Raw genomic sequence first — 16,775 nt, forward strand, 5'->3', positions numbered from 1 at the left:
GCCCTGGTGCTCATATGCCAGTTTGATGCAAGCACGTAGCCAACGTCCCACAGTGTGAGAGGAGATCTTGCGGCCCAGGGACGCAGGGAGGAAGGAGACAAAGAAAACCTCTGACCGGCGGTAGTCCTTTGTTCTCTTTACATACGTGCGCACGGCCCGTCTCACGTCCAGCTTGTGCCACTCACGCTCCTTAGGGTGAGAAGGATGGGGACAGAAGTTGGGCAAAATAAGTTCTTGAGTCCTGTGAAACAGGGAGTTAATTTTCGGAGCAAATAACGGATCAAGTCTCAATATTACTCTGTCCGGGTGAACTACGCACAAATCCTCCCTGACAGAGAGCGCAGCAAGCTCGGCTACCCTGCGAGCGGATGTAATGGCCACCAGGAAAGCGGTTTTGATGGTGAGGTAGCGCAGACTGGTCTTTTTCAAAGGCTCAAATGGGGCTTTGGTCAGGGCCTTAAGCACAAATGGAAGATCCCATGACGGATACCGGTGAACAGTTGGAGGGCTGATGTTCGCTGCTCCCTTGAGAAAGCTCTTGATCTGGGGGAGCTGACTCAGCGAGCGAGAGGAGCCCTTTGCCAGGATGGTAGACAACGCTGCAACCTGGCGTCTGAGGGTGCTGACTGCAAGGCCCTTATCCAGACCCTCTTGCAAAAAGTCTAGGGTCTGGGGGATCGAGGCTGAGGAGGCCTCTATGTTCCTAGTCTTGCACCACCGTGAGAAAGGCGGCCCAGGTGGCATCGTAGATTCTAGTCGTAGAGGGCTTCCTGGACGCTTGGATTGATCGAATGACCTGGTCAGAGAATTTTTGCTTTCTCAGGAGCTCCCCTTCAAGTGCCAAACGGCTAGCTGCAGCCACTGGGGCTCCGGATGGGTGATGGCCCCCTGGCTGAGGGCAATCTTGTCCCGGGGGATTCTCCAAAGTCTTTGAACTGAGAGGCTGACCAGGTCTGCGTACCAGGGCCTTCTGGGCCAGAAGGGAGCCACCAGAATGAGGTCTGCCTTTCGGTCAGGAGCTTGTTCACCACTTGAGGGATGAGCGGAAGTGGAGGGAAGGCATACAGAAGTCCCTGAGGCCACGCTGACCTCAGAGCATTGGTTCCCTCCGCCTGGGGCGAGTGGTAGCGACTGAAGAAGCGTGGGAGCTGTGTGTTGTTGTGTGTGGCAAACAGGTCTACCTGTGGCTTGCCGAACCTCCTCACGATCTGCTGGAACAGGTCCGGGTGCAGGCGCCACTCCGAGTGGTCGATGCGTTGGCGGCTCAGCCAGTCTGCTTCCCGGTTGCTTACGCCGGAGATGTGATCTGCACTGAGAGAAGCCAGATGACGTTCCGCCCACCTGCCCAGCGCTTCTGCCTCGAGCATGAGGGCCTTTGATCGAGTGCCCCCTTGCCGGTTTATGTGCGCTTTTGTCGCCACATTGTCTGTCATCAACAGTACATGAGCCCCTCTTACTAGAGATGCGAACTTTCTCAGCGCTAGGCGAGCTGCCCTCAGTTCCAGCCAATTGATGCTGTGGGCGGCCTCCCTCTGAGTCCATCGGCCTTGGGCTAGGTGGCCCTGACAGTGAGCGCCCCACCCCAGGAGGCTGGCATCCGTGGTGACAACTAGTCTCTCCGGCTCCTTGAACAGGCAGCCCTTCCTGACTGCCTTGGACCTCCACCATGCCAGAGACCGGATCACCTTTCGTGGGAGCCGAACCCGCCTGAGTGAGTTGCTGTTCCTGGCCCTCTGCACTGGCAGCAGAAACCACTGCAGCTCCCTGGCGTGAAGGCGAGCCCAGGGAACCATCCCCAGGCACGAGATCATTATCCCTAGGAGCTGGGACAGCTGAATGATGGGTACCGACCTGGCAAGGCTGCAGTGCTTCACTCTGCGTCTCAGGTTCGACAGCCGGTCTGGCGAAAGAAATACCTGGCAGGAGGTGGAGTTGATGACCGCACCCAGGTGCTGTATACAGGTGGATGGTCGGAACTGGCTCTTCTCCATGTTGACAGAGAAGCCATGGTACTGCAGGGTCTGCACAGTTAGAGAAACATCGCGGTGTGCCTGCTTGGTGGTGAGAGAGTTAATGATTATGTCGTCTAAATAACCTTCCAGACGAACCGGATGGTTGCGGAGATGAGCCGCTAGCACTGCCAGAATTTTGGTGAATGTTCTGGGCGCAGATGATAGCCCGAAGGGAAGAGCCCTGTACTGGAAAAGCTTCCCTTCCGCATAGAACCTCAGGAACCGCCTGTGGGCCACATGGATGGGGACATGCAGGTAGGCCTCTTTGAGATCTATTGATGTCAATAGGTCCCCCTCCCTCACACAGCCCAGGATGGAGTGGAGTGACTGCATCTTGAACCTCTTGTAAGCCAGATGCTGATTTAGGCTCTTGAGGTCCAAGATGGCCCTCCACCCCCCTGAACTTTTGGGCACTAGGAAGAGGATCGAATAGAAGCCCCTCCCCTGCTGATCCCTGGGGACTGGCTCTATCGCCTCTATCTCTAGGAGATGGCAGATTTCTGCCCTCATGCGTTCCCTCTTTTCTGGGTTCCTGGGGGTAGGACAGCGGATAACCTTTCTTTGGGGAAAGGATAGGAAGTCCAGGAGAAGGCCCTTGCGAATGGTGTTGAGGACCCACTTGTCCGATGTTATCTCCTCCCACCTGTCGGCATACAGCCGTAGCCGACCCCCGATGGGGGGATCCCTGTGACCGTCACTTTCCCTTACGAAAGGGCCGGGATCCACCACTGTTGTTTCCTCCTCCTCGGAATGGTCTCCGAAAGGAAGACTGGGATTGGTTGGCACGAGCCCCGAAGGATCTGTCTTGGTGCCTATCCCCCCCTGCCTGAAAGGGCCTCTGATAGGGGGAAGGGTGAGAAGATTGCCCTGTTTCCTGGCTCCTGTAGGGTCTCTTACGAAAGGACCCCGCCCGTTTCCGGTCACCCCTTTTAAAGGTTGCCGGAAGGATCTTGCGTTTGTCCTTGGTTTCGGTGACAAACTTGTCCAGGGCCTCTCCAAACAGAAAGCCCCCCTTAAGTGGGGCCGATGCCAGCTTCCATTTAGCCTTCATTTCGGCCTGCCAGTGCCTGAGCCATAGGAGGCGGCGGGAGGTGATATTGGAAGCTAGAGCTCTGGAAGAGAATTTTGCTGCTGTCAAGGTGGCATCCGCCAAATACTCGACAGCGGTAATAATCTTGGTTAGCTCATGGCGCCACCTAGATTTCCTGGGCGGGGGTCTGGACCTGAGTTGGCGCAGCCAGAATAGGGTGGCCCTAATAAAAAAAGGAGGCAGAGGTGGATGCCTTGATGGCCCAGGCAGACGCCATGTGTGTTTTCTGACATGCCTTTTCTGACCTCTTATCTTCTGCCTTAAGTCCCTCTAGGAGCTCAGCTGGCAGGTTGGAATTGGAAGTCAGAGACACGACTGGGGCATCTACTTCTGGGAATTTGAGGATTTCCTCCATTTTATCTTCTACTGCATATAGAGTTCTATCCCCCCCACTGGGGTTTGTCTCTTTGAACAACCCATGCTTAAGATCCTTGGAAGTGGAAGCCTGAGAGGCCTCAGGTCTGGAAGTGGGGCCTAACTCTGTGGCCGTCATGGCTTTGTGCAAGATAGACTTGAATAATGACGGTTGAAATAGGCCAGAGAATTTTGGCTTGTCAGGGGTGGGGTTTTCGTCTTCGGAAAGGGCGAAAATCTCCCCTTCTTCCTGCTCAGAACTTGATAACCCAGAGTGAGAGGGGCTTGAAGATGGGGAGGAGGATACGGGCTCCTTAGAGGCGGAGGCCCGAGGTTTGCGTTTCTCCTTTGGGGCCTTGCCCTTGCGAGAGCCCTTGCGCTTAATGCCTTCAGCTATCCCTTGGGAGATGGCTAAGGCAATTACCTCCCTCATTTCATCCGAGAGAGCAGGACTTTTCCCCCTTTTTTTCTTTTGCTTACTGGTCCTGCGCTGGCTAGGCCTGCCTGAGCTGGATCCACCCTTCCCAAAGGGGGAATTCTGGACAGAATCTCGTTCCTCTCCGATGGAGGAGCTAGGGGAGTCGGGGTACCCCCAAGATGCTTCAGGAGATGGATCCCTGGATGCATAGTTATCCCCAGACAAGAATTCACTGTCCCCGGGGGATTGGGCCTCACGATCAGGGGAAGCTGACTCCCTGCTGCGACGGTCTGGGCTAGGTTCTGGCTGAAGGGGCCTTGAAACCTCCCTGGGATCCACTGTGGCTCTTGGAGAAGACCTTTCAAGTGAGCCTTTGTGCCCTTTGCCTTTATTTACAGAGGGATACAGCTTGCAGCGCTTGCTGGAGGGCCCCACCTGATCCCCTAAGGCCTCCCTGCATTCCTCAGCCATTTCAGGTCCCCACGAGGCCTGGAAGATAGCTGGAGTTGGGATGGGCACGCGCTGGCCTTTGCAGTCCAAAAGCGCTGGCAGAATCTCCAGGAGGGAAGGGCCGCCTTGGGGTCGGATTTCCTTCCTCCCACCGCCCTCGGTTCCCCGAGACTTAGCTTATTTTCCGGAGGGAGAGACTAGCTGGCTTCCCAGACTAGCCCCCAGCCTCCCCGCGGCGTTCTGCAGTCGTTGAGGGCTCGCTGAGGCTCCGTTGGCTGGCTGGGCTCTTCTTGCTGCCTTGTTCCTCGCACGCTCTGAGCTCTGCCGCTCTGCCCAGTGAGTCGGAGCGATCCAAAATGGCGGGGGGTGCGCACGCAGCCGCTTCCCGCTCTTTCCAGCCCTGAAAGGCGCGCGAAGGCTCCAGCCGTCGCTGCTGTTGCCGGGCAAAATGGAGCAGGCGAGGGAATCCTAGCAATCCGGCTCACCTGCTTTAGAGCCTTCTCAGAGCCTTGCTGGACTTTTCCTCCCCCTGGGACGCCCCTGTTCCAACAGGGAACTTGGTTTATCCCACTAATTGCTCCCTTGCTAGCCAGCCCCCGCTGTGCAAGCCTTTTCAACCCCCTGCAGTGCTTGCAATTAGCAACAGCAGGGAAACCCGGCAGCCCTTCTCTTAAAGCGACGGAAGCCTCACTGGAGGTAAATAGACAGACCTGATGTAGAAGCGTGATTTCCTCTATCTGAGAATTTAAACGTGGTCCAAATTGGGAAACTTTTTCCAGCCTTTCTGCTCTTAGACTGGAGCTCTCCCAAAACAGCCCTAACTCGGGCGGACTGAGTTTTCGAATTGAGCATGTGCAGGCAAAGGGAGGCGTGGTCAAGAAAAACATCACTCAGTCCAAGGGCAGATAGGCTGTGTTAACCCAGCATTTGGGCTCTCTGAGCAGTGCACTGGAGAAATGTTATTTTTCTCAGTTTTAAAAATGCCAGTATTATTGGTAGCTCCAAGTTACTCTATAATGCGGCTTGTTCCATAAGCAAATAGAAAAATTGACACGATCTGCATCCCCCATCCTATATTTGTTGTTTTCTGTTTTCAGAGGAATCAATGTAAAAATCTATCTTAGCTCAAATGCCAACATTTATAATATTATTCCATTTCTCAAAGAATACTTAGTATAAGACCATTAATTCTGAAAGTAATGAATATGGTAAGAGAAACTTAGACCTTTGTAAAGAATTTTCCTCAATCTGGTGCCATGGCGATGTCTTAGACCAGTAATCCAACATAGCTTGTGGGCAACTAATACACAATCTCCCAAGTAGCCTATTTACACTAGTAGGTAGATCCAAAGATACTGCTTCTATTATGGAAATTATGAATTCATGGGAGGCTTGCTAAAATGTTGTACTTACATAAAAATGAAAGTGTTCCTCACTGGCCCACTCTACAAATAAATTAAATATAAAAATGACACATTTTACCTGCAATAGTATAAAAGGAGGCACAGGAGGACAAGTAGTATAAGAGCTATTCCTCCAAGAATTGCCAAAAGGAACACTGTGTGGTAAGTAGTGAAGTCCTTCGCTACAATGAGACCTACAAGATGGGGAAAAAAATAAAATTCTGAGGACAGGCAAGTCAAAGCTTTCTAACCCATTTTAGTGTATATTTAGAGGTAGGCTAGTTCTCACTTTGACAACTCCTTGTATCATCTGATGTGCCCTGATCCACTTCTAGCAGTATTCTCTGATGGGATCAGGCAGCAGCCCTGATTAGACAGGTTTCCAGAGCTGAGGGATGCCACTGATTTGAATTATCCCAGAACAGGCCTATGCTAAGGACACTGTGAATAAATAAAGTGCAGTGATACATGTTCTTTGGTTAGTGGAACCAACCAAAACAATGGGCCTGTGTTATTATCTGGATTGTAAGCTGGAGCAGCAGCATCTATTTGGAGATGACGTGCCTACAAAATGAATGATGTAATGGGGCAACAGTCAGCCAATGGGCTTCCTAACCCTTCTGTGTGGACTGTTTATCTAGAATGTCACTAAACAAGGCTGGTGAATTCCCTCAGGCTCCAACTGTCAGAAACTGCACCAAGTTGCACTATTCCTTGATGCACTAATTAAGTGCATTAAGGAAATGATAGGTTCCTTCATTTAAGTCATGTTCTAACTAGCATTTAATTATTATTAACTTGAGTAGAGTCATTAAAACTGTAATCTGAGTCCATCATTGGAGGTCTGAACTGGGATATGATCCATTTCTCACTTTACAAATTTTACTCTATTCCTAGCTCATTCGGTCTATGTGTAAATCAAGACTGCACTATCATATATCAGAGCTGATAACCATTTTTTTTGTTGTACTTATGTGGCAATTCTTGCAGTTAAGGAGGAACTAAGTTTATTTATAGCAGGAAAGGTATAAATCCTGCACGTACTATGATTTTCTGAAATCACCACATTCTACATATTATAACAATGATTTAATTTGGGGATTATTCTACAACTGTTTGGAAGTTGTCCCGGTAGCTTTACAGACTTCCAAAATGCAACCATTGTGACCTAAATAGCTGCAGCATATTTAGCCTCTTTAAGGCTAAAACTCTTTTTTGTAAAAAAAAATATCTACTGAAATATTTGGAAAACCTTAACAAACTTTAAAGTCACCTTCAAAGACCCTTCAGTGTCCTGAAAAGCTCTAGCAAGAAGTATTTTCTGGTTACGTTTTGCCAGGTTGCAAAAGGAGAAAGAAACTGCCAATAATAGAGCGCCTAAAAATGTGGTGTAGGATTCCTTTTTTCCAATTTAAATAATTCTCTTATATTTAGCATGAGACCAATAATCTAAAGGACACACACACACACACACACACACCTCTATACTGCAAATTTAAAAAAAATCAGTCTTACCTGGATTTGTGGGTGACATGGCTGCAACCCAATATCCCAGCTGGGAGGCAATATAGGTCCACGTCAATCCATTTCCTTCTTGTTCAATAGTGCCTAAATTGCTTTTTAACCACGTCCCTGTAAAACATTTAAAGAAATTTGTAAAATGGGATAAAAAAATAGAAGAGACAGAAACAAAGCTATATGACTATTATAGTATAAATGCATTGTGATTTTCAGATGCAGAAACTGAGTAAAAGTACAAGAAATCCCCAACTTAAAATGGTTCATTTGGTCACTATTCAAAATTACATGGCACTGACTTATGATCAGTTTTCACACTTACAACTGTTGAATCCACATGGTCACATGATCAAAATTCATATGCTAGGCAATTGATTCATATTTATGACGGTTGCAGTATCTCAGGATCATGTGATCATCTTTTGTGACATTCTGACAAGCAAAGTCAGTGGGGAAGCCATTCACTTAACAACTGGGTTGTTCTTAATAACTGCAGTGATTCATTTAACAACTGTGGGAAGAAAGATTGTAGAATAGGGCAAAACTCACTTAACAAATGTCTCACTTAACAACACAAATTTTGTGCTCAATTGTGGTTGTAAGTCAAGGACTACCTGTAATAATATCATCTATAAATTAAATGCTAGTAGTTTTCTTTACTGACCACCATTGGGTGTCTCAGTGGACTGCTTGAAAGGGGGGGCAGAAAAAATTCTTTCAAATCCTTAATATTTAAGTTTTTTTCAATCCATGGACTAGTATTCATGTAAGGATTGTGTGATATTATAGATGCTGAGAACAAAAACTGGTCCAGTGTCAGATTTTAAATAGTTTTTACTTGGTGTTACAATTGCATTTCTAGTAAATTAACATTATCAAAAACTATTTGTATTATTTGGGAATACAAAGCCTACATCTCTCCAAGCTAAATGATGTAGAAATTTCAGAATAGACAATATCTATGCCTCTTTAAAAGCATTCTCCCCATTTTTGGAGGGAGCAGAGACCTATGGATAGGGTGTGGGTAGGTATTTCAACACATTTTTTCTTCCTAACTTGAGGCAGATTAAGTCTTTCTATAAAGATATATCTTGCTTTCGACTTTCTTAATAGCCTTAATATACAAGTAGTACAAGCAACACATACACACACTGCATACAACCTAACCAAAATTTAGCAACACCTCTATTTTGATAAAATAAAATTCTTCCAGTGACTGTGAGTTATGATACATTTAGTTACAAGTTAAATGCCTGTTTTCTTTTACTAGTGAAGGCTGTGAGGATGCATGAACTTATCTAAAATCCCTTATGCTTCACAGGCTCAGTTCCTACTGCATTTTGAATCTTTCCCCAACCTAATTATTGGATCTGCACCTCCCATAATTCCCAGCTACCTGAAGACAGTACAGCCCCTATACATCTGGAGGACATCAGCTGCTCCTGCAATTTAGGGGAGAGGCTTTGTCACTATTAGCAGAGCAAGGGGCTGACTGGAAGAGGCATACAGTGTGAGAGAACAAAATTGTGAACACAACCTATACTGCACTTTATAAATCAGGTGGAAAGAAGGATATTGCATGTCTGTCTGTTTATCAACTAATTTCTTCACTGCCTATTTCTCCTGGTGTACAATTAAAAAATATAGTAGTAAAAAAGCAGTTAAACAAAGGTAAAAGGTTAATTAAAAATAAGTTAAAATAAATATATTACAAAGTTAAAAGAGGTAGAGGGACTCCCCTGAAACCACCAACTGCCTCCAGAATCGCTATCATTCTTGCTCCCTTCCCCTCTTGAATTGGTAGTCGGGCCTGGATATTCATTTCAGAAGGCCATAAGAGAGGTAGGGCTGCCTCATCTTTGAGGGGTGAGACATACTAAACCTCAAGAACAACAACAGAGAAAGTTCTCTTTCTGGATTCCATCAATTCTTTTTTAATGGATGAGATCTGCAAAATATCCTCCCTGCCTGACTAGATAGGATGAGTCAATGTAATGCACAATTAAGAGATATATTAGGAAAGCATTTTGTCCTTCAGTGCAAGAGGCAAATATCCTTGCATGTTTCTGGTGTAGAAAGTTTCTAAATCTTTTTGCGGGGCTGACCTAACATTTTCCACACACAAAGACTATGTTAATCTGGAACAAGTGCTATAGCCTCTATCTCCACAATGCTATAGGACTTCCAGAAGACTTCACAAACTTTCTCAACTTTTTTCAAGAAAATGCAGTACGCATTGTTTTGCAGGATCTCCTCTGGAAGTGAAGGGCCACTTAGAGGGGGTCTGCCCCTTGGATTTATTCCTGGACAAAGCCAAGGGTGTATAGCACCTTGCCACAACCCCCTGATCTTTGGAAGTAACTCGACAAAACATGGTGACTTGCATTTCCCTCTTTCCCTGCAAATTAAAGGGAAGAAATAAAGAAGATGAGGAAAGGCACATGTTCTTCACCCTCTGAGAACAGCAACTGGAATACTCTGAGGGCACCATGAATATAATTCTGATTAACTGTAGGGTAAACACAATGGGTGAATGGAAATACCTTTAATTAGCCAAAGATATCCTATGCTTGTACCTGGAGCCTTAATTTAAGGGGAAAGTTATGCATAACATAGGTTTTATCTTTCGACATATACGGTAGACTTGTTTGAACTGTTAGCTCTCAGATACATCATGATCTAGGTATTGGTCACTTTAATGATAAGAAAGTAAAGTTGTATCTACTTTGAATGAACAGCTAATTACTTAACTAATTAACTTGAATTTTGCTGCTCAGAGGTCTTCCCAGACTTAGGCATAGCCATGACAGTTTACACAACACTTCTGCTGGAACAAAGCAAAGTGTCTGTGCACATACACACTTTTGGAGATGGTCTGGAAAGGCCCTTAGAGCAAATACACCAAATCTTTCAGAGGATACAATTGCTCCAATGTTTTGATATGAACTTCCACTTTGTCTTATGGAGAATTAATACAATCATCTTTTTTTGGACACCAAACTGATTAATTTATACATAGTGAATAAATTATATTTTTATTCAGCCTAGGGAAGGGGTCAAACTCTATTCATTGAAGGCCGCATCAGGGTTGTGGTTGACCTGGGGGGGGGGGATGAGGTGGTTGTGGGCGTGGCCAGGGTGGGCATGGCAAGGTTGACATGTCGAGGAAATGTCTGTGGTGGCCTGAGTGAGGCCATTGTCTCCAGTGGGAGAAATTGAGAGCAGATCAAACACCAAATCCTTGTATACAAGAGGAGCCTCGCCATCCCTCCCAGATAATGTGGAGGACCTCCGGATAGTAATGCGGGATGCTCTGAGCCCTGGGCAGTGAAGAGTAAGCACCCAGTCGCCCTTCGAGTTCCCAGGGCATCGAGATCCCACAGCCCAGCCTTGCCATGCTTCCCCAAAGGGGCTCCCAGCTGAGCTTACCTCCTCCTCAAGGCTGCTGTTCTCACTCTGCTTGGCCACATTGCTCATGATGTGTACGGGACGATAAAGTATGTGGGTCAGAGGGAGGCCCACTCCTGCTCCTTGGAAGAGACCCAGCTTTGTAACCAAAGCATTTTCAGAAATAAGATGGGAGACCAGAAGAGTCAGGAGGAGGAGACAAGGGGATGGTAAAAGGGCAGCAGGGCTGCTGTTGGCCAAGTGCTAAGGTAGAACTTTCCTTAGACACTCCTCCCTCCCTTTCATTATAAACTCCTTCCTTCCTTCCTTCCTTCCTTCCTTCCTTCCCTTTCTCCTTCCATGATTCTCATTCCCATCTCTTTCCTTTCTCAGTGCTCAGGAAGGAATGAGGGGAAGGGGAGAGACTGGCAACCCTGGACGTGTGCACAGGAGATGGCGAGCACAAGAGACTGGCATCCCTGAGGACCCACAAACTGTTTTGAGTGAAGGAAGGATTTTAAATGTAAAGCAGGGAAGGAGCAAAAGAAATAATTAAGCAAGGGAGGGAAAAAAGAAAGAATCCATGATAAGTTTAATCTATTCTTAAGCGAATGGCAAAAAGGAGACTAATCTTTTATACTTGGACATTGTGGCAGAAACAAATCAACTTTCATTCTTTTCCATGGATCACATAAGATGCAAAGCTACTGCTTTACTTGTTAACAGCTGGAGAACAGGAGAACCTGAGCAAGTGGGAAAGCAAAGAAAGCCTTGGCCTGGGAAGATGGAGCAAAAAGCTTCCGCTTGCAATTATCCCAACCTTGAACTCGCCTCTTTCCTATCTTAAGGGGAGAGAAAAGGGATTGTAATTCCTATCTTAAGGGGAGGGAAAGGGGGGGATGCAATTACTGAAACCTCGGCAGAATGATCAACTCCACTTCCAGCCAGCTAAGAAAAATTAAAATTAAGCATTTTGCAAAGAACTGCTCTGTTCTTGGAAAAGGCAGCCAGGATTTTTAAGAATGGGGAAAAGGAGAAAGAGACTGCACCCTGCAGCAGAGAGTTCATCCAAGTGATTGAAACAGCAGAAAATGGAAGATTATACTGCAGACAGTCTGTTCCAGTAAGTAGCTCATCTGCAGCCGCCTTAGCAAATAAATTTAATTTATGTGACATTGGAATGGGATTTACAAACTGAACTTGAAAGCAAACAGCATGTAGAACTGTCCTCCTCCCTCTTGGAGAATGGTTTCCCTCTTGGAACTCATCAGCAGAAAATGGACATGTCTACATTTATAGATCTAAGCCGGAATACCTGCCCATTTGAAAAAAATTCATTCTTGGAGCAAGGGCAGAGGCACACTGGCAATCAAGATATAGAGGAGCAACAACAAGTTCTGCAACCCATGAGGAGAAAGAACCTCAGAACAACTGTGTTTATATGGGAGGCATAGATGATATCGACCCGGCTCCAACATCAAGATGACATCCAGAATTTTTACTGGATAGCCAACCAACCAAGCCAGACCACCCTGCCTCTGGGAACCCCATACAGATGATGACCTGGAACATAGCTGGGCTGGAAAGGGATGATTGATAGTAGACTATTAAGCTTTCTCCCTAGATATGATGTAATAGCCTTACAAGAAACCTGGTTAACATAAGTGGACGAACCAGTACAACTGCCAGGCTTTCAAGGATGGGCCTACCAGCCCAAAAAACAAATGGAGACCGTCTGGTGGGCTATTCATTCTTATAAACAAGAGTTGTAAATGGCAGGGGGAGAAACTAACCTGGATAAACATTCGTACTTCCTAGCTGTCAAATTTGATATGAAAAGTTTGAGTTAATACTGGTAAATGTGTATATCCCTCCAAACACATCTTGGCATTATAACTCTGAATACTGGATGGGCTTGGAAGTTATCCTAGATCAGTGTTTTTCAACCACTGTGCCGCGGCACACTAGTGTGCCGTGACATAGTATAAGGTGTGCCGTGGGAAAAACACCCGCCGGGTGTTTTTGCCTCGGGACATCTCTGTATCCCGAAAGTTGCTTTCGGGACACAGGGATGCCTCTATTAAGTCCCTGCGGCCCCGCGTTTACTTTAAAAACGCGGGGACCGCCGGGAGGTAGCGCACGCAGGGACGTCACTGACGTCCCATGCGTGCGCCCATAGCGGTGGGTCTGACTGGCTGGCCCCAAAAGCGCCTCCCCAGGGAGCAGCCACCGACCTCTTCCTCGCCCGCGGAGTCACAGGAAGAGGCCGAGCAGAAACGCCCCCGCGTTGCGCCACCCCCGCAGGAGACAAGCGGCAGGAGACAAGCTTGCTGCGGGCCGGCGGCGGACAAACGAAGCTGCCGCCGCCCGCCTGCTCGCCCATCTCCGGCCAGTTACAGTGCTCGGCGAGTTGGGTCGTTGGCGCCATCTCCCGCAGAAAGCAGTGGTTCCTGCCCCCGCCCTCCAGTCCCTCTTTCCCGCCAGGACTCTGCTCCGAAGCCAAGCGGGAGGCACCGGGCACCTACTGGGCAGGGCGAGCAACTAGGCTTCGGCGGGTAGAGACACCGGCAGCTCTCGGCTGGATGAGCGGCAGGATGACCCGTGCCAGCCGACCTTTTCGTCGGCAGGACTCCATGGCGCATCGGGGGAGGCGATTCCTGTCTCCTCGCCCCGTTGGCTCTCTTCTCCATGCCGGCCAATTACCGACCCGAAGAAAGGGAGGGAAGCGGGCTGGGGGGGGTAGAGGCTGACCACTGGCGGTGTGGGTAGCGGAAGAGAGATCCCCGTTTGGACAAAGGAGGTCCTCACCTTCGCTCTCCAAGACTGCCCCGGGCAGCCGCCTGCCCGTCACCAATGCTCCCTTCCCTGGAGGAGGGGAACCCAGAGGCAGCCCGGGCTGCCAGGAGCTTTCTCAGGATGGGACAAAGGTGCCGCTCCCCTTCCCTGATTGGAGTGATCAGCTTCGTGGATGTCACTTTGGCCCTTCCTGCAGCCCCTTCAACCTTCACTGGGCAGGGAAAGATCCTTCCAAGCTGACCGGGCAGGGGATCCTCCCCTCCCCCCCCACTGCTTGGGTCCTCCTTTCTGTCTTCTAGGGCCTAGAATTACTTTATATATAGTCAATATAGGCACAGAGTTAATTTTTTTAAACATTTTCTAATGGTGGTGTGCCTCGTGATTTTTTTCATGAAAAAAGTGTGCCTTTGCACAAAAAAGGTTGAAAAACACTGTCCTAGATGATATATCTGTATTGTGCCCACAATCCATAGTGGTATTACTAGGAGATTTGAATGGTAGGTTGGATCCCTCTTTGTATGAGCTCATCCAGAAGAAGGACGTCCCAGGGGTGTTTTTTTTATAACATCCTCAGTGGCTCTTGAGAGACTGCAAAAGTGGTGCTGATGGCCTGCTCCTAGTCTTTTTAATTTTTTAAGGGTAATCTCCAAATTCTGGGAGGTAAAGATAAGTATTACACATATACTTACACATACCACTCGACCAAATCTAACAGTGTACTGGATCTCTTGTTTGTCTAGAGATAAAGTTGACCTCTTTTTGGAGGTCACAGTACACTTTAGTGACAATAGCGATCATCAGCCTGTAAGCATAACATCGAGGCTGCTCAGATTTAAGATTGTATAACATGGCTGACAGATGGCTCACCAAAAAGGTAGAAGTGGCCCAAAATAAAAGGTTAATTAGGGCCAAAGTTGATACTAAGGCAATATTAGATTGCCTTAAAACAGAGAATGCTACTTAGAGGGCTAGAACAATTCAGTCATCTACTACCGAGTGGCTGTCACCCTTCAATGCATTCTCTAATCTCTATAATATTTTGAAGAAACACCTAATAATGAAACCTGCTACAAAAAGACCCCGAGTGGGTAGACCTCGTTGGTTTGATCCTGAATGCCAGCGACTGAAAAAAAAATTGAAGGCAGCCATATGGTTTACCCAGAGGAATCCTACTGCTCATATACAAGTTGAGATATTGCACACAAGAAGGGAATATAAAAAAAGTATAACATTAAAGGAACAGAGATTTGAGTTCTTTCTGCTAAGGAAAGGAGAATTATTATCAGTGTTTGTTTGCTTCCATGGAACCTGTAGAGAAACTGTCTTTAAGCAGTGATCTAGTAAACCCTAGAACTTCCCCACTCCTTGGCCACCAGTCTAGGAAAAGGGGATACAATCTATCATTAAAAGCTTAAAGAGCACTAAAGCCCCACAATGTTCCCTCTAATTTTTTTTCAGTGTGTGCGGAAAAGTATAGTGTTTGAGCAACACATTTTCATGCCTGAGCACCTGAATTTTTTTCACAGATGTTTCACAGAGCAATTGATTTGTAGGATCCGAATTAGAATGGAGAAAAATGGTTTTGTGCGTGAGTGTGTGTGTGTTTGAGTGAGCGAGGGATCCAGTAAGGGAATTGCACCTATTTAGAAAAGGTAAATTATTGCAAACATGAGCAGTCGAATATAAGTATGGGGACAGGTTGGACAGTAGAGAGAAAGTGATAAAAGTGAGGGAAAGAGGAAGAAAAAAAGAGGGAAGAGAGACAGAAAGAGACAGAGAAGGAGAGAGAAAGTGACAGAAGAGTGGGAAAGAAGGAGAGAGAAAGAGAGATTAAGAGAAAGAGGATGAGAGAGACAGAAAGAGACAAAGAGGAGAGAGAAAAGGAGAGAGAAAGTGAAGGAAGAATGGAAAAGGAGAAAGAGAAGAGAGACAAAGAGAAAGAGTGAACCTAGTGGAAGAAAATAATGTTTTGGATTAGCATGAAGGAACTCTGTTCAACCCTGAAACTGATCATATGTTTCCTGAACTATACATCTCAGTATTCCTAGTTAACCTGGCCAATGGTGAAGAATGCTGGGAATTGTTGCAGTTCAGCAATATCTGGAAAAGATGCCTATTCCTGTTATAGAATATGACACCATATATCTCCTGTCTACAATGCAGTCCTGTCAGCAGTTCTAAAACAATTCCACAGCCATTTCACTCTGATTCAGGTGACCTTGAGGGCACAGAAAAACCTCCCAAGTCGCCTCAACAGCTCTCAGAGATAATGCAAATGACCAGATGACTGCAAAGAAATACAATGCTTCCATTTTCCCCACCATCCAGTTGGAACTATCAGAACCTATCCTTCCATCCCCCACTATTTAGTCACAACCGCTGAAGCTTCTTGATGAGAAGCGAAATGTCATCTTCTTCTTCCTCAAAACAGTTCAATTGCTTTTTGAACAGCACCTTTGGGACAATTATGATCTAGATGACTAAGAATTTCCATAGACACCTGTTATAGTTGCTGAGTTCTCAACATTTAGTTTTTATGCCCCATCTGTCAAAAGTATCTGAAACCACCCAAAAACTCATTTTTCCTAGTGTGCTTTGCTGACTCGGTTCCACCACAAATGCGCAAAAAACAAAAGCGCGCCTGACTAAACCGCAGTGACAAAACCGCGCCGACAAAACCGCGCGACGAATGAGCCCTGAAGCGTGTCGACAACAGCGCGCCGACAGAAGCGCGTTGTAACCTAACCCTAACCCTAAACTTAACCCTAAACCTAACCCTAAATCTTACCTTAACTTAAATCGTGCTTCTGTCGGCGCGCTGTTGTCGGCGCACTTTTGACATCGCGGTTTTAGCGCTGCGGTTTTGTCGGCGCGCTTATGACGTTCGCGCTTTAGTCGGGTCACATGCTGACTCAATATAATAGGAAGTGTAGTCACACATATCTAAAAGGCAGCAGATTGGGAACTGACACAGGAGTTCTGGACATTATTTTAAAGTTAGCAGGCAATAGCTTAAATAAACATAGTTTTATCAGGAATCACATCCTCCTCAATTTCCCCAGTTGTTGGATGGTTTTTTGTAGGACATCCAGCCAGCTGCAGTTTTTCCTTCAGCTGACTACTGTTTTATTGAAGAGTATTATTTGGCAAACTTATATAAGCTATTCTGGATATTCAGGGACACTGATAAGTAAAGAATGAATATTTGTGTGCAGGCTCTAAGGAAAAATTGTTCCCAAAGACAATCCTTTGATTTATTACTAAAATCCAAGTTGAACTTTGCTCTTTTGTTTCTGCTGTCATTTCCTGTTGTAGGTTCAAATGACCTGTCTAATACTGAACAAAAG

At 46.7% G+C, this 16,775-nt stretch overlaps 1 protein-coding gene across 2 annotated transcripts in view; it reads right to left on the reverse strand.

The window, feature by feature from the left end:
• LOC116523043 (protein FAM171A1-like) overlaps nucleotides 1–16,775 on the reverse strand; it is a 112,718-nt gene that overhangs the window by 4,070 nt on the left and 91,873 nt on the right. For both annotated transcript variants that reach the window (XM_032238203.1, XM_032238202.1), the window contains 2 exons: nucleotides 7,243–7,359; nucleotides 5,807–5,921 (listed from right to left, as the gene is read on the reverse strand). In XM_032238203.1, the coding sequence (XP_032094094.1) occupies nucleotides 5,807–5,921; nucleotides 7,243–7,359 (232 nt within the window). The remainder of the gene's footprint in view (nucleotides 1–5,806; nucleotides 5,922–7,242; nucleotides 7,360–16,775) is intronic.

This window comes from Thamnophis elegans, chromosome Z, assembly GCF_009769535.1.
Source record: "Thamnophis elegans isolate rThaEle1 chromosome Z, rThaEle1.pri, whole genome shotgun sequence".
NCBI classification, from domain to species: Eukaryota; Metazoa; Chordata; class Lepidosauria; order Squamata; family Colubridae; genus Thamnophis; species Thamnophis elegans.